We start from the raw sequence: 19,154 nt of genomic DNA, 5'->3' as shown, positions 1-19,154 counted from the left end.
ACATTCCATGCATCATCACACTTTCTCAGTCTCCACACTCAACATTCTATGCATCATAACACCCCCTGAGTATTCACACTCAATATTCCATGCATCACCACAATCCCTCGGTGTCCACACTCAACATTCCATGCATCATAACACTCGCTCAGTATTCATACTCAACATTCCATGCATCATCACAATTCCTCTGTGTCCACACTCAACATTCCATGCATCATCACAATCTTTCTGTACCCACACTCAACATTCAGTGCATCACCTCAATCCCTCAGTAGCCACACTCAACATTCCATGCATCATCCCACTCCCTCAGTATCCACTCAACATTTAATGCATCACCGCAATCCCTCAGTATCCACACTCAAAATTCCATGAATCATTACACTTCCTCAGTATCCACACTCAACATTCCATGCATCATCACACACCCTCAGTATCCACACTCAACATTCCATGCATCATAACACTCCGTCAGCATCCACACTCAATATCCATGCATCATCACACTCTCTAAGTATCCACACTCAACATCCAATGCATCACTACACTTCCTTGTTATCCACACTCAGCACTCCTTTCATCATCACACTCCTTCATTATCTACCTTAAACACTCAATGCTTCACACTCAATAATACATGCTATCATCACACTACCTCAGTATCCACACTCAGCATTTCATGCATCATCACAATTCCTCAGTATCCACACCCAAAATTCAATGCATTATCACACTCCATCATTATCCACACTCAACACTCCATTCACCATCACACTCCATCAGTATACATACTCAACATTCTATGTATCTACCCGCTCCCTCAATATCCACACTCAACATTCCATGCATCATTACACTCCCAAAGTATTCACCCTGAACATTCCATGCATCATCACACTCCCTCAGTATTCATACTCAACATTCCATGCATCATAACACTCCCTCAGTATTCACACACAACATTCCATGCATCATCACAATCCCTCAGTATCCACACTCAACATTTGTGCATCACCACACTCCCTCAGTAGCCACACTTAACATTCAATGCATCACCACACTCTCACGCTGTCCAAACAACCCTCCATGCATCATAACACTCCTTCAGTATCCACTCTAAACACTCAATGCATCATCACACTCCCTTGGTCTCCACACTCAACATTCCATGCATCATCCCACTCCCTCAGTATCCACTCAACATTCAGTGCATCACCACAATCCCCCAGTATCCACACTCAATAATCCATGCATCATCACACGCCCTCAGTATCCACATTCAACATTCCAAGCATCATCACACACCATCAGTATCCACACTCAACATTCCATGCATCATAGCACTCCCTCAGTATTCACACACAACATTCCATGCATCATCACAATCCCTCAGTATCCACACTCAACATTTGTGCATCACCACATTCCCTCAGTAGCCACACTCAACATTCCATGCATCATCACACTCCCTCAGTATCCACACTTAACATTCAATGCATCACCACACTCTCACGTTGTCCAAACAACCCTCCATGCATCATCACACCCCTTCAGTATCCACTCTAAACACTCAATGCATCATCACACTCCCTTGGTCTCCACACTCAACATTCCATGCATCATCCCACTCCCTCAGTATCCACTCAACATTCAGTGCATCACCACAATCCCTCAGTATCCACACTCAATAATCCATGCATCATCACACGCCCTCAGTATCCACACTCAACATTCCAAGCATCATCACACACCATCAGTATCCACACTCAACATTCCATGCATCATAACACTCCCTCAGCATCCACACTCAATATTCCATGCATCATCACACTCCCTCGGTCTCCATGATGATTCCATGGATCATCCACATCCTCTCAGTATCCACACTCAACATTCTACGGCATGCCCACACAGCCCATGCATACACAGACACACTATTTGAGATACACCCAGGAATAACACAGGAAAAGCGGTAGTTCACCAGCTACAAGCAGTGTAGGATGTTTTATCCCCTATGACCAAGGATCAGTTGTATCATGCATTGCTAATTAAATAAAGTTAATGTGCATGTCAGTGTTGTATGATTGTATCCTGCGCTTAATATAGTGAAGCACAGTTCAGCAGCATCTCTATCTGATGACAAATACCATGAGTTGCTTACAGTTACAGATGTTTATACAGACACCCATCTACATGATTCATAAATGAACCCAATGCGACCTTCTGATCTTAATGTTATTGTTGTATATTCATAAACACTTTGATCTACTGCAAGGTTCCTTGTGTGGAATTGCAATCTGACTTCTTTGTTGATGTATTTCCTAAAAAGGAGTGTGTTGACGTATTTTCTGAAGAAGTGAAAAGGAAGTTTTGTTGGTGATAACAACAAACAGGTTTCAGATTTTAGGATCACAACCATTCAGAAATATATTATTTTATTGTTTCAGTGCTGATGGCTTTCTGATCTGTGGGATTCCTAGACATATGTGATCTTCTGCCAGATTATTTCAGTGGGGAGCAAGTACAACAGCTCGTGATATAATGTGATTTGATGTGGCAAGTGTAACAGGGCAATGTTTTATATCACATGGTTCTTGATGATCAGATCTGTGTTGAATTGTACAAGATTTTCAACTGGTCACAACGGTAATGAAATCCAATTAGATTGGATCGTGATGGTGCTAATACTAGTCCTGTTCAGCCCTTGCGTGCAGTGCTCAGGACTTCCACTGTGTGGTTGCCACAAGGCAGTAGGTGACAGCCCTCCCATTGTCTGGTCTCACTAGGGCCAAAAACAATGGCTAGTGTTTTAATAATATTAAAGAACAGTTGTTAATGAGTACTTTGATCAAGCTGCGAAGCTGCTTCAAAATCCTAATTTAGCCACAGGAGGGTGAAGGATTTACAGTTCTGTGTCCCCTGGTGCATTATTAGGTTGGAGCCCTTTAGTAGGTTGTGGACTAATGCAGACCGGCTTGGGTGATATTGAAATATTAAGGGGCATATTTATATTCAGTTTGCGTCGAATTTGCGTCGTTTTTTTCGACGCAAATTCGACGCAAAACTAACTCCATATTTATACTTTGGCGTTAGACGCGTCTAGCGCCAAAGTTCATGGAGTTAGCGTCATTTTTTGGCGTGAACACCTTCCTTGCGTTAATGAGATGCAAGGTAGGCGTTCCCGTCTTAAAAAATGACTCCGATGCATATGCGTCGGATTTATACTCCCGGGCAAAAATGACGCCCGGGAGTGGGCGGGGCAAAAAAACCCGCATTTGCGCCTCTTTTTAACGCCTGGGTCAGGGCAGGCGTTAAGGGACCTGTGGGCTCAGAATGAGCCCAGAGGTGCCCTCCCCTGCCCCCAGGGACACCCCCTGCCACCCTTGCCCACCCCAGGAGGACACCCAAGGATGGAGGGACCCATCCCAGGGAAGAAAAGGTAAGTTGTGGTAAGTATTTTTTTATTATTTTTTTTGTGGCATAGGGGGGCCTGATTTGTGCCCCCCTACATGCCACTATGCCCAATGACCATGCCCAGGGGACATAAGTCCCCTGGGCATGGCCATTGGGCAAGGGGGCATGACTCCTGTCTTTGCTAAGAAAGGAGTCATTTCAATGGGGGTTGGGAGTGAAAAAAAATGGCGCAAATCGGGTTGAGGCGATTTTTTTGCCTCAGCCTGACTTGCACCATTTTTGGACGCCCATACTCCATTTTCCCCCTACGCCGGCGCTGCCTGGTGTACGTCGTTTTTTTTAACGCACACCAGATGGCGCCGGCGGCTAACGCCGGCTAACGTCATTCAATAAATACGGCGCCCGCATGGCGCTTCAGAATGGCATTAGCTGGCGCTAATTTTTTTTACGCAAAACTGCGTTAGCGCAGTTTTGCATCAAAAAGTATAAATATGGGCCTAATATTTATGGTAAATGTGTTATATTGCCGCTTCTCACCTCACCTAGGTGTGAGGGAAGAACAAGGTCAGTCCAAGCATGAGTGAGGGTCTACTCCTCCGGTGTCTTGATATCAATCATGATGCACACCCAGAGGGCTCACATAGTTCACAATCAAGGTGCATCCCCACATAACAAAGGCAACTCACAAACAAGGTGCACACACAGAGGTATAAGACAACTCACAATCAAGGTGCTCACATAGAGGTGTAAAACTACACACTATGAAGGTGCACACACAGAGGTGTAAGACAACTCACTATCAAAGTGCACACTGAGAGGTGTAAGAAAGCTCACAATCAAGTTGCACATCCACACAGCAAAGACAACTCACAATCAAGGTGCACACACACAGGTGTAAGACAACTCACTATCAAGGTGCGGATCCAGAAGTGTAAGACAACTGGCAATCAATGTACATATTCAGAGGACTCAAAGAAAGTCCTCAATGTTTTCAATCAAATTCTGAAGGCGGTGCATCGATCACACACCTTGTGGAATCTTCCTGTCATTTTCAATTCATGACAATAATATCATGGAAGAAAGTATGTGGTTATTTTTTTATTTGAGCATAGTAGCAAGCTCGTACAATTTGGAATTTTGGGCGCTGAAGGGAACTTGTGTATTTCTTTGGACAGAAAAGGACATTTTGTTGTCTATCAGCGCTAAGCTTAACATCAGTGAGTCAGAGTATGGTCTCAGGAAAGTCAGACAAATGACACTGGGGGATTGTCCATTACTCAAGGTACTGTGATATGGTGTTCTCTGATGTGGTCTCACAAACAACTACTGTGACAATAACTAAAGATGCACTGGTAAATTACAAACCTCAAACTCTGGAGAGCCCAGGTCACATAACTCGAGGGATAGTCGTAAAATGAATTTCCATTCACTTGGTTGCAGTCTGCCCACCAAGTCTTTGGAAACTATGGCTCCTGAATGATGCTCTTTTAAGGTTTCTAACACATAGGGCAGCACCAGTTTACCTTACAAATCCTGCCCATTCACTGGTAGGGGAGATATATTCAGAGTCTGCCATCCAGTGACAGCCGCTCCTTCCACAAGTGATGCATTCAATCTTGTTGCATATTCGATGTGAAGATCAGTGTACATTGAATGACCTGTAGCTTTGAAGTAACACATTATGCTTTATAAACCATCCTTCATTTAATCTTGTTGTATTCCAGGGGCCATCAACAGTGAAGGACCACCAGATCAAGACTGCTATAAATCAGCTAGTCTGACCTCTCATGACCCTCCACTTCTCTATGACCTCGAATCAGACCCGTCTGAGAATTACAACCTCCTGGCAGGTGAGCAAAGGGAGAAGTACGTTCACCTCCTGAAGGAGATCTGGCTGGAGAAGGCACACTTCGAGCAGCAGATGGACTTTGCTGAGAGCCAGAACAACAAAGGTAGAGACCCAAGTTTGGAGCCATGCTGCAACCCCAGCTGTTCACCGAAACCATCCTGCTGTCGGTGCCTGTGATCCACTCTCTGGGTCAAGCTTTGCTGTGGCACTGGTGACTTTCCCAAGATATCCAGATTGGTTGTTCTGAAGATCACAAAAAAGCCATGTGACGTATCCTATTATTCACTACCTAATCAAACTTTTGGGGTGTTGGAGTTCCATGAGGAACACTCAAGAATAAGTCTCAAACCCAACTGCACATCCAAGCCATTTTGTTGTCAGTGCTTGAAGCCTGAAACCATATTTTAGCACTGGAAGCTGGCTCAAACTATCCAGCTGGGTGTGCCCATTATCACCACCCAGCACCCTTGCTGTAAATCTGATTTCTTACCTAAGATGTGCCATATCTGATGCTTGCAACAACAGCGTATCCTGGCAAGCGACAGCAACACTAGATCATCACCAGCAACATCCATCTGTTGGTGCTTGTGATCCCAACTCATGCTGAAGACTTGTGTGACTCCAAATGCTTGCCAAAACCATCATGATGCCAGGATGTTGATACATCAGAGGGTGGAGGAAGTAAACACTAGTATCAGAAGTCAATCAGTGATAGATGTATTTGCAGCTGGAGAATTAGTTTGAGGACATTTTAGGTAATTGTTCGATTTTCATCTCAACCACACTGGTGAAGTGTTTGGACAACGGAAAACAGCTGACTCTGCATTGCTCCCCGCTTATCACCCTTTTGGTATCCATTCAGGTACGGTAGCAGCGACGAATCACACAATCAAACCAGTGGTTTCTTTGAGGGATGCCAGAGACGTGTGTGGTTAAGTATCATCCACTCTCTGGGGCTGTAGTGCAGAACAGATCCTCCAAGTCTTAATCTTTTGTGAGGCCTTTAAACAACATAACGGGTGATGCCTGATTCCACACAGTGATTGACGCACCTTGTGGTCTGAATGTGCAAACATCACTAGCAGGTGACAATGAAATTGCATCTGTGAACCTGTAGTAAAAAATCACTTCAGCTAAGCAGGAGGCCTTGGAGCATGTTGATAGAAATAATGCTGTGCTGCAAATGATCTATCACTTCTTGAAAGTTCTAACACTTCCTTGTAAGATCGAACACTTCCTTAAAAGAACTATCACTTTCTTAAAGATTTATCACTTCCATGAAGAATCTATCACTTCCTGAAATTTCTGTCACTTCCTTCAAGGATCTATCACTTCTTTAAAGATCTATCACTTCCATGAAGGATATTTCACTTCCTGATATATCATTCACTTCATGAAAGATCTATAAATTCCTTGAACAAGCTATCACTGCCTGAAAGACCTATAACTTCTAGAAAGTTTTATAATTTCCTTCAAGGGTCTATCACTTCTTGAAAGATCTATCACTTCATTGAAAGATCAATCACTGCATCAAAGACCTATGACTTCTTCAAAGTTCCTGCACTTCCTGAAAGGTCTATCACTTCCTAAAGGTTTTGACTAAACCAAAATTCTAAAACACTAAAGAACTGGCAGTACATTTAATATTCTGAAATTATTTCCTGGGCTGGCACCTTTGTGCCTCAAAACACCATTGTGGTTGGGTTCTGTAAGCCAGAGCTGACTATCTGCAAGGATTTATTGAGAGACCCAGGGCAGATTAAGTAACGCCTTGTACAAATTGACATAACAAAGGCGATGCAAAGTCAATAAAAATTTTAGAATTGGAATTTATTTTCCAGTGCGAAACTTGTTTAGTAAGGGAAAGTGGCGCTATGTCTGCTGTTGTATACTGAGCATCGAGGGAGACGTACTTAAGGTGCTGCTCTGCATTGCTTTGAAATTTACTCAATCTGCCCCCATTTGTTGTATATTTTGGGGCAAAAGAGAGACACAGTGGCATTATTATGCATCTGCATTGGCTGCATCTGTTGGCTCAATGAACTTCAAAGCTAAACATTGACCATAAATCACAGAAGCCCTACATCTGGTGTGAAGAGTTACTTTTTATGAAACAGACACTCCCCTGCTGTGGTGTGGGAGGTGTGTCCTGTCTGTGGTCTACTTCAGAATACAGACTCTGGGTGGGTGTTCCTTAGCTTTCCAAGGAACTCAAAAAGGGTATTTTCTTTGCTCTCACTAAGATTCCAGAAATAATCTAGTTTTTAGAGAATTTATTATGATACTCAAATTGTTTTAAGAGGGTATAAATTTACACCAAAAAATAAGATGACAGCATGAATAGCATGTTAACGCTATGGTATTTAGGCACTTTTGTCTTCTTAAATTAAACTGTAATGGGATTTAATTTTGAATATAACTCTTCATCTGTGCTGGGCTCTTGTTAGCCAAAGGGACCATTGGATTATTGGCTGGTTGATTATTTTTTTTGCTCAAATTAACTTGCTGCACAAGGAGTGCATTGAGTTTTATTATTGAGACTGAGAAACGGGCATTAAATCAATGTATCAGACATAGAGAGTAGCTGAGATGATTTACACATTAGACAAAAAAGACTGGAAATCTGGTATTCAGACATGACATAGGAAACAGAAATATCATGGAACAAAAAATCATGTAAAAAAAAATCAGGACAAAAATATCACGAAGGTAAGTCTCTATAGATAAGAAAAGTTTTACTATATATAATTCCATATATATTTCTTCAGGATATGTAGATGTGGAGTTAAGCATAGTAAATCTATATTTACCTTCTCAATATGTTTTCCTAGATATATTTGACGCGATATTCTGTCCACACGATATTTGTGTTTCCAATATTCTTTCAGTGATCCTGGAAATACGTGTTTAGAAACTATAAACACATTGTTTCTCATTAATTCCAGGTGGGAGACGTAATCCCATTAGGAAAATCGGAGAGATGTCTCCTGGTGGGAATCCCTGACAGGGCGGTGTCGCCTCGGGTGGGGTAACATTTACAAGGGAGGCTCCACCATTCCTTCCGAGGGCCTCATTTCGAGCTTTGTGAGGGGGAGACGTGCTGTAAACTGGCAGTGCCTCCACCCCTCAAACTGGAGGTTTCCTGGTTCTATTTGGAGAAGCCTCTTCTAGCTCCGCTGGTTCAAACATCTCAGCCAGCAGAATGGTCCCCACGTGTTGGGAGGTATCTCCATGTGCATCGGGGCATTTGTTTCTTGTTCAGAGAAAACAATGTTTTCCCATTCAATAATGTAGCCCCCATTCAATAATGTTGAATGTTGAAAGAGCATGACATGTGAGCGTGACCTGAGGTCTGTCATGTGTCTGTGTCTGGAGGTCCCTCTCTACCTTCCTGTGGGGGGGCAAAGAGATTGTCTTACTGGATCAGGACTCTGTCTACCCTTCCAAAACCATTAATGCTGAAGCAACGTGCTATGAAACCTACATACAGACCAAAACACTATTTTCTTTCACCACACAGAAACTCAGATGTTTGTATTTCTTTTGATTCCTCCATAGTCATGAGAGATCTGCTTCAGCAACAAAGACAATTAAATAAATGAGATAAACATTGTTATCCAATATTTCTGTTGTTGCTTTTTGTTCTTGTGAACAGGGAGCTTGTCCTGGAGTCATCACTGCGTTCCCAGATCTCCACTGAAATTCCTTGTTGAGGAGAATTCTGCAGGCCCAGTGTATTGTCTTCAGGAAGAATCCAGCTCATCCAGTTGAAGGCATATGAATGGATGTAACGCCTGTCACACAGGTTCTACTGGGACACTGTTGAAAGCAGCATGCCAACGCTTAAATTTGAGTTTTTCCATGTTCGCTTCTTGGGGATTTGGAGTTTACTATTAACAGTATTGTCCTATGAGCCCTGTCATATTTCCTTAAGCAGTCTAAATAGCCTATTGCAATCTCATTTATTGAATACGCCATGGCCCAGACTTCTCAAGCCCTTGCGTTGTCCTTGCACTGCATAAGATGATGCAAGAAGAACACAAAGGATTCAGTAATATTTAGAAATCCAGGCCAGGAGCGATGTGCTGCATCTTGCATGGCTTTGGAAACAAATGTAACACAAAGCTGTGGCTTGCACTGCATTATGTTACATTTCAAGCTGGGAGGCGCTCCGTGGGTGGAGCATGGGTGTTCCCATGCATCTAACCATGGAGTGGGGTGCATTTCCAGATTTAGCTAAGCTAGTAAACCTGGGAATGCATACAAATGCTATGCCTCACCCAATGAGGCATAACAAGGAGAAATATCTTCTTTTATTCTCGCTGCTTCCTCTTTCTATCTGGGATGCATTCCACATGACACAGAGAAAGAGAAGAATGCCTCCAAGGGTTGTTTTAGTTCAGGAAGGTATCCTGTACCATGGGTGCCTGCATTGGTGCTAGACAAAACGCAGTGCACCAGTCCAAGGAGAGAGCAGAAAAGGTCCACATCTTTGTTGCCCTCTCCCTTTCACGGTACACAGCGCAGTACTTTGTGTGCTACCCTTCGTTGAGTGAAAGATTAGTAAATATGCCCCCATATTCTTAGTAATACTAAATACAGAAGAGTGCTTTGGGACAACCTCCTTGAGCACACATAAGAGTGGGAGACTTGGGTCAGCGCCTGAAAGTGTGAGTGACTTTGTGTATCAGCCCACAGGACAGCCGTTCTGGGTTTGTCTTGCCAGGTAGGGTACCTCCTGACTCTTTTCTTCTCCATCTGGAAGTAACAGGCCCTGGCCACCTTACAACATTTTCCCCAATTCTCGTTGTTACTCTCACCAGCACATTCTAGTACACTTCCTGAGCTGCTCATTTCTTCCTAATGGTGAATGTCCTGCAGCTCCTCTAATATGCCTGCCAGGTCACTCATTTAGTAGGTAAACTGACCAGCAGGGTCCCTGCATGGTAATGGTTATCAAAAGCTCATACTGTGGTAATGCATAACATGCATAACCTTATGTGATCTTGACATTGGGAGCATCGGAATGAAAAGACGTGCCTCTTTTACCCTGTGTTGGCCTTTTTGCAAATCTAGAGTCATATACTAGATCCTCCAATGGCAGCTGGTGGCAACAAACCACCATCAATCACTACCACGATCACCAACATTGCTTTCTCTGCCGTTACCAGTACTACCACTATCACCAACATCATCATTCTTACCACCACCAATAGCATTACCACCATCACCATCCCTATCACCACCACCATTGCTTATATCATCATCTCCATCAACATTACTACCACAATCACCACCACCATAACCACTCTCACCAGAGCTACTAATATTACCACCGTCACCAATTTCATCATTGCCATCAACACTCCTACCATACCCTATCACCAACACCACCTCTGTCACCACCACCTTCAACAAAATCATCTTTGTCATCATCACCAATACCACACCAACTCTTGTGTTAGCCCCGATTTCCTGGGATCACACCAAGTGGATCTCCTAAGCCCAAAAATGTGCTGCTCGAGAATTTACCTTCAAAAACAGGAGACAAGAGGCGTCTGGAAAAGCAGGAAACAACCTGTTTAATTAAAAAATTTGTTTGGGAGAGTAGTTACAGCACTGAGGTCTGTCTCTCACTGTACATTGAGTTGAGGCACATTTTATACAATTCTCTGGGTGCAGTAAAGTCATAAAACATTCCTTACTTGGTGAAAAATGGGAACAGTTGTCAAGGAGTCATATATACAATTTCAGATAGGGAATGCAGGTGGGCCTCGACTTGGCATGCATACAATGTGGACCAGCGAGTAAGTGTCCAGATGTCTGGCCTAAAGGGCACGTGATCACTGTGTGTGCTGTGTCTTGATTGTCTAGGTGTACCCAAGTACATGTGGCATCTACCTTTATGGTGTTTTGGGAGTGCCCACCTCTTTCTGGCCAAGTGTGCTTTATTGGGGCCAATCTCCAGGGACCATTGTAGGGTTGCTGCCTATCTGTGGGATCTGATCTAAGTTTCCCTGTTTGTGCATTTGGCTGCCAGCTAAATATTACTCCACCTGTGACATGTCAGTCATTAACTTTCAGGCCTGGGTCTCAGAGCCTGCCTGAACACGTACCTATGTGCTGGGATTGACAGAGAGTTCAAGATGGGGGAATCTAACAGAGGTGATGTAACTTTGTTTGTGTATGAAAATTTATCATTTGTGCATAATGGTGCCTTGTTATTGTGTACATTGTCATTAATTAAGCCAATATCAACAAATATAAAGACATTTCTTTGGAGAAAGAACAACTGGCAGGTGCCTCTCACTCCACCCCCACTGTGTTTCGCTCTAGTAGGAAGACGTCTTAAGAGTCAGACAATCAAGATGCTCTAACCCTGCAATCCAGGCCCAGTGGCAGCAACAGGAGCTTCACACATTTCCAGACTCAGAGCCAACCTTGCAGGCACTGGAGCATTGGACAAGAGAGAGAAACAGAGATGCTGGCTATCATCGCACTGCCTGACTGTCCAGCTGAGCTTGATCTGCACTGCTGGAGCATTGATACCCAATGACAAGAGAACACATTTAGTGCAGCTATACCAGTGGCGTAGCAAAACCTTAGGGTACAGAGTGGGAGCCCCCATACAATTACAAATAACTTAAAAAATATAAACATGCTCTGCAGATGTGACAACAGTAGACCATACCAGAACAAAATTAGGAAAGAGGGGCCTCACAAAATCAGAAATCAATGCAGCCTTTAAGAAAAGGTTATTTTGTTAGGGGCATACAGATGGAAATGGAATCCATACAAAAAATAAACAAAGACTACAGTGTCACCATCACACCCTTCATCCTTTGATCAAAAGTTCTGGGTCTCATTTACAAAAATTTGTCAAAGGGCAGCACCGCAAGCGTTGTTGCTGCGATGCCCTACACCGAATCAAAAGGTCAGAAATGCACCGTACTTACAGGATACAGTGCATTTCTGTCCTTTCAGCCAATGCTGCTGCACAATTTGGTGCCTAGCGCCAACGCAAGAACCCTTGTACCATGGTGTCTGCATTGCACTGCAGGGATCGTAGAAGAGGTGTTTTCCTCTTCTATGTGTGCTGCAGAATGCAGCACACATTGAAAAAGGAAAAACGAGGAGAGATGAAGGTATTTCTCCTTGTTGCGCCTCCCTTATGCTTCCCCTGGGGAGGTGTAGGGGTTTTACGCATTCGCAGGTTTAGTAAATCTCGTAAATCTGGGAATGTGTCAAATGTCATGGGTGTTGCGTGGGAACATCCACCATAACACCCATGGCACACCTCCTATAGCAGGGTGAGACAACGCAGTGACTTATGCTGCGTTGCCTCAGTCCATATCTACAAGGCCATGAAAAGCCACGCAGGGTGACTTTACATGGTCTTGTAGATATTGCCCTGCAGTGTGCACTGATGGACCGTCACTAAAAGAGATGTAAATAAGGCCCTCTGTTTCCTCGCCTTTCAGCTTTAATTCCACCTTGTGTAATTCTGCATTTTAATATTTTTGATGAGCAATAGCGCACTTGGGGGCATATTTATACTCTGTTTGTGTCGAATTTGCGTTCAAATTTTTTACGCAAATTCAGCACAAAGCTAACACCATGTTTATACTTTGACGCCCGACCCACAAACGTCAAAATTCAGCAGTGTGCGGCATTTTCTGGATGCGGCAAACCGCCTTGCGTTAATGACATGCAAGGTAGGCGTTCCCATCCAAAAAATGACTTTAAGGCCTGTGTGCCTTATTTATACTCCCGTGTCATTTTGACGCACAGGAGGGGATGGGCCTTAAAAAATGGCGCCCAGCCTGATTTGCACCATTTTTTAACGCCTGGGTGAGGGCAGACGTTAAGGGACCTGTGGGCTAATTTCCATGGTCTCTGACCATTTAAGCAGTCCACAGGTGCCCTTCCCTGCCCCCAGGGACATCCCCTGCCACCCTCGCCCACCCCTGGAGGACACCCATGGATGGGGCGACCCATCCCAGGTAAGTACAGGTAAGTAGAGGTAAGTACAATTTTTTATATTTTTTAAGTGGCATGGAGGGCCTAACTTGGGCCCCCCTAGATGCCACTGTGCCCAATGGCCATGCCCAGGGGACAGAAGTCCCCTTGGCATGGCCATTGGGCAGGAGGGCAGGACTCCTGTCTTTGCTAAGACAGGAGTCATTTCAGTGGGGGTTGTGCATCAAAAAATGGTGCAAGTCTGGTTAGAGCCATGATGTTTTACTCTAACCTGACCATTGTTTGACGCACAACCCCCATTCTTCCCTATGCCTGCGCTGCCCGGGTAGAGTCATTCTTTTTTTTACTCTAACCAGCCCACAGTGCCAACTAACGTCATTCCATAAATAAGGCGCCTGCCTGGCATGTTGGAATGGCGTTAGCCGGCGGTACATTTTTTGACGCAAACCTGCGTTGGTGCTGGTTTGCGTCAAAAAGTATAAATATGGCCCTTGCTGTGGTGGTTCCCATGTGTTACTGGTAAAGAATTATTGTCTCATTTTACTGCATTTTGTTACTATGGGGTGCTAGATACCTCCATTCGAATCCCGAAACCCCCACTCATCAGACTATGAGACCTTAAACACGGCCCTGAAACTCCCCATACATTGTTCCCTTTAGCTGCAAGAAAGGGAAGTTCCTTGAAGTCATTCAGTTTACACTTGAGGAATAAACCCCACCCATATATTGCAATGAGTTGTGAGTCAAATTCTTGGGGGATGGAGGCTTCTTCTGCTTCATGACAATTCGGAAAAATATGACTGATGTTGGACCTGGCTTTTTGACAGGGACATCCCCAAACTTTTTGCCTCCGTCCTCCTATTTTTTTTCTGACCTGTTGTTGTTGGCTTTTGACCTCTGAGCACTTTACCACTGCTAACCAGTGCTAAAGTGCATATGCTCTCTGTGTAAATTGTACTATTGATTGGTTTATCCATGATTGACTATTTAATTTACCTGTAAGTCCCTAGTAGAGTGCACTACATGTGCCTAGGGCATGTAGATTAAATGCTACTAGTGGGCCTGCAGCACTGGTTGTGCCACCCACCTCAGTAGCCCCCTAACCTTGTCTCAGGCCTGCCATTGCAAGGCCTGTGTGTGCAGTTTCACTGCCACTTCGACTTGGCATTTAAAAGTACTTGCCAAGCCTAGGACTCCCCTTTTTCTACATATAAGTCATCCCTAATGTGTGCCCTAGGTAACCCCTAGAGCAGGGTGCTGTGTAGGTAAAAGGCAGGACATGTACCTGTGTAGTTATATGTCCTGGTAGTGTAAAACTCCTAAATTCGTTTTTACATTACTGTGAGGCCTGCTCCCTTCATAGGCTAACATTGGGGCTGCCCTCATACACTGTTGAAGTGGCAGCTGCTGATCTGAAAGGAGCAGGAAGGTCATATTTAGTATGGCCAGAATGGTAATACAAAATCCTGCTGACTGGTGAAGTCGGATTTAATATTACTATTCTAGAAATGCCACTTTTAGAAAGTGAGCATTTCTTTGCACTAAAATCTTGTTGTGCCCTTCAATCCACGTCTGGCTAGGTTTAATTGACAGCTCCTTGTGCATTCACTCAGACACACCCCAAACACAGGGTACTCAGCCTCACTTGCATACATCTGCATTTTGAATGGGTCTTCCTGGGCTGGGAGGGTGGAGGGCCTGCCCTCACACAAAGGACTGCCACACCCCCTACTGGGACTCTGGCAGACAGGATTGAGCTGAAAGGGAACTTGGTGCATTTCTTAGAGACTCTTTGAAATCACCCCCACTTCAAAGGCACAACTTAGTATAAAACAGGGCCTCTGCCCTACCTCATCAGACACTTGCTGGAGAAGAAACCGGAACCAGAAACTACATCCTGCCAAGAAGAACTGCCTGGCTGCTCAAAGGACTCACCTGTCTGCTTTCTCCAAAGGACTGCTGTCTTGCTGTTGCCCTGCTGCCTTGCTGAACTCTTGTCTGGCTGTGAAAGTGCTCTCCAAGGGCTTGGATAGAGCTTGCCTCCTGTTCCTTGAAGTCTCAGGACCAAAAAGACTTCTGCCTTTCACGTGGACGCTCCGTGCGCCGAAAATTTCGACGCACAGCTTGTTTCGCGGCGAGAAAAACGCCGCACACCGACGCTGATCAACGCGACGCCCTCGGGACGATCGAGACTTCGACGCACAACCTCGCAAGGACAAAGCCGCCCGACTTCCAAGGAGAAATCGACGCGACGCCTACCGTGAGTGCGAAACTTTGACGCACGGCCTCGCAAGGACAACGCCGCCCGACTTCCAAGGAGAAATCGACGCGACGCCTGCCGTGAGACCAAAATTTCGACGCACGGCCTCGCAAGGACAACGCCGCCCGACTTCCAAGGAGAAATCGACGCGACGCCTACCGTGAGATCGAAACTTCGACGCGCAGCCCCGCAGAACGACGCGCAGCCGGAAAATAAGCAGGAGAATCCACGCACAGACCCGGGACATCTGGTAATCCCCGCGATCCACAAAAAGAGACTGTCTGCGCGCCGGAAAACGACGCCCGACTTCCCCGCGTGGAAAAGAACGACGCAAGTCTGTGTGTGCTGAGGAGAAATCGACGCACACACCCCTTTTTCCACGCATCTCTTCTCCTGTGGCCCTCTGAGGAGATTTCCCACCAGAAACCAGGTACTCTGTGCTTGAAAGACACTTTATTGCTTTTTAAAGACTTAAAGACACTTAATATCACTTTTCAGTGATATCTTTACAAATTCGTATTGCAACTTTGATCGTTTTGACCTACAAGTACCCAGATAAATATTCTATATTTTTCTAAACACTGTGTGGTGTATTTTTGTGGTGTTATACTATGGTGTTGTATGATTTATTGCACAAATGCTTTACACATTGCCTTCTAAGTTAAGCCTGACTGCTCGTGCCAAGCTACCGGAGGGTGAGCACAGGCTGATTTTGGATTGTGTGTGACTTACCCTGACTAGAGTGAGGGTTCTTGCTTGGACAGAGGGCAACCTAACTGCCAACCAAAAACCCCATTTCTAACATTGGTGATCAGCGGTGAGGATAGGACTTGTGTTTGTGCAGTGACATACAGTAGCTAAGTATTTCACTACCTACCCACAGTTGAAGGTCAACTTGATTTTTTATCTCTTTTTTGACTTTTGGTCTCTGATGTCCTCCTGGATATACTATTGATATTTTGGACTTTGGATTTTGGTTTTTTTCTGGTAAGATCCTATCAGAATGGGATCGCTTACCTACTTATTCTTTTTGCCTACTGACCACCTCACTAAGGCTGACCTAAGGAAGCTTTGCAGAGAATGTGGCCTTCCTGTAGCAAAGAGATCTACTAAAGCAGAGATGCTACATGCCTACATAGTCTGGGAGGAAGACAGATGGGCAGAGAGAGAGGCAGCAAGAAACCAAATGACTAAGTACCCCTCAGAGGAGGAGGAGGACGACTCAGATGAGGAAAGAGACCCAGTGAAAAAAGAATGGCTCATGGCTCAAGCACGGTGGATGGAAGAGCTAGATGAGTTTATTGAAAGGGCTGAGGCAGCAAGTCTCTTAGCCCTGGAAGAAGAAAAGATTGCAGCTCAAGAGCTGAGCTGTAAAGAGCTGAAACTGGAGGCCGGAAGGGCTGAGTCCAGTTCAGATGGTGGCAGCAAAAATCTTGCATCTAGTACTGCTGAAGAAGGGCACAAGCCCAGAGATGTGGTGCCCAACTTGAAGAAGGGAGTTGACACACCCCAGGCAGTTCAAGGGTATGAGGTAGCTCCCGTTATGCACAGGGTCCCTGAGAAGGATTGGGGAACTGGCACAGGGAGTCATATTCCTACTGGGGGGAGGGACACTTTACTGACTCTAGCAGAGAGTGACAGAGAAAAGGGTTCCCCCCTGGTGGACGTCCTGGATATAGAGTGTAGAGACATCCCAGAAGAGTTTGGGTTGAGTGTCAGGGACAGACAGATACTGTCTCACCAGTCTCAGGAGGGTGAAGTAGAGTGCTTTTCCAAGGTTGAGTTACTGGGTGGTTGGGTGAAGGGTACTGTGGTTAATACATGTGAAGGGCAAAGTGATGTAATTGCTGGAGAGCATATGTCTGGTCCTTATTTTCCAGAGCTACGCCAACACCAGGTGGAGTGTGAGTTCTCTGACCCCAGGGAACTTACAGTGGAGGCAGACTTTTGGGTGAGTACCACAGAGTCGGAAGAGGCATTTGGGGGTGCTCCTGAAGGGAGTGGTCTAGGTGGTTCCCGACCAAGTGAGGTGGGAGAGGATTGTAGTGTCCCAGGTAGGTCTCAGAGCCTAACCTGTACCGTAGGGCTACCTTTTGAGGGAAGCCCCGCAGTGTCAGAAGAACTTGGGGGGATGACTGTAGACAGCATCCCAACAGTTCTGGTGTCTGGCAGTACCACTCCTAGTGAGGGGGTGCAGAAGTCCAGACATAGGGTTGAGAGGGGGTGGCCGACCCCAGTGGAGGATCTTGAAAGTCAGGGGTCAGCTCTGAGAGCAGAGCCCCCCAGGAATGACCCAGGTGAAACCGTTTCTGGTTTGGGGGAAACCCAGACTCTGCCGGATGGGCAGAGGTCGGGAGACCTGCGCCAACCAGACTCTTGTGTGGCCCTTGGGGACGGCGTGTCCCTTGTGGGGGGTGAGAGTGCCCCCCAGGAAGTCCTGGCATGCCAGGCAAAGATTCAACCTCAGGGTGTTGACTCTGGGTTGGATGGTCAGGTTCAGAGGTTAAACTCTGACCTGGTGGGGGGTAGGTGTGCCCCCCAGAAAGTCCTGGCGTGCCAGGCAGTTGTCCAACCTCAGGGTGTCGACTCTGGGTTGGATGGCCAGGTTCAGAGGTTAAACTCTGACCTGGTGGGAGGTAGGTGTGCCTCCCAGAAAGTCCTGGGGTGCCAGGCAATTGCCCAACCTCAGGGTGGTGACTCTGGGTTGGCTAACCAGGTTCAGAGGTCAAACTCTGACCTGATGGGGGGTAGGTGTGCCCCCCAGAAAGTCCTGGTATACCAGGCAATGGTTCAACCTCAGGGTGGTGACCCTGGGTTGGAGAACCAGGCTCAGAGGTTAAACTCTGACCTGGTGGGAGGTAGGTGTGCCTCCCTGAAAGTCCTGGCCTGCCAGGCAATGGTTCAACCTCAGGGTGGTGACTCTGGGTTGGATATCCCGGTTCAGAGGTTAACCTCTGACCTGGTGGGGGGTAGGTGTGCCCCCCAGAAAGCCCTGGTGTACCAGGCAGTTGTCCAACCTCAGGATGGTGACCCTAGGTTGGAGAACCAGGTTCAGAGGTTAAACTCTGACCTGGTGGAGGGTCAGTGTGCCCTCCAGGAAGTCCTGGCATGCCAGGCGATTGTTCAACTTCAGGGTGGTGACTCTGAGTTGAATGGCCCAGTTCAGAGGTTAAACTCTGACCTGGTGGAGGGTCAGTGTGCCCTCCAGAAAGTCCTGGCGTGCCAGGCCACTGTTCAACCTCAGAGTGTTGACTCTGGGTTGGATGACCAGGTTCAGAGGTTAAACTCTGACCTGGTGGGGGGTAGGTGTGCCCCCCAGAAAGTCCTGGCGTGCCAGGCAATTGCCCAACCTCAGGGTGGTGACCCTGGGTTGGGGAACCAGGCTCAGAGGTTAAACTCTGACCTGGTGGGGGGTAGGTGTGCCCCCCAGAAAGTCCTGGCGTGCCAGGCAATTGCCCAACCTCAGGGTGGTGACCCTGGGTTGGGGAACCAGGCTCAGAGGTTAAACTCTGACCTGGTGGAGGGTCAGTGTGCCCTCCAGGAAGTCCTGGTGTGCCAGGCAATTGTTCAACTTCAGGGTGGTGATTCTGAGTTGAATGGTCAGGTGCAGAGGTTAAACTCTGACCTGGTGGAGGGTCAGTGTGCCCT

At 46.0% G+C, this 19,154-nt stretch overlaps 1 protein-coding gene across 1 annotated transcript in view; it reads left to right on the top strand.

The window, feature by feature from the left end:
* The window catches only part of LOC138293756 (arylsulfatase A-like), a 37,963-nt gene extending 29,081 nt beyond the window's left edge, over positions 1–8,882 (top strand). The window contains exon 9 of the mRNA XM_069233097.1: positions 5,142–8,882. Within this exon, the coding sequence (XP_069089198.1) occupies positions 5,142–5,443 (302 nt within the window). The 3' untranslated portion in view covers positions 5,444–8,882. The remainder of the gene's footprint in view (positions 1–5,141) is intronic.
* The last annotated feature ends 10,272 nt before the right edge of the window (positions 8,883–19,154 follow it).

This window comes from Pleurodeles waltl, chromosome 4_2, assembly GCF_031143425.1.
Source record: "Pleurodeles waltl isolate 20211129_DDA chromosome 4_2, aPleWal1.hap1.20221129, whole genome shotgun sequence".
Lineage (NCBI taxonomy): Eukaryota > Metazoa > Chordata > Amphibia > Caudata > Salamandridae > Pleurodeles > Pleurodeles waltl.
The sequence above is the reverse complement of the archived record's forward strand: the minus strand, read 5'-3'. Positions and strand labels throughout refer to the sequence as shown.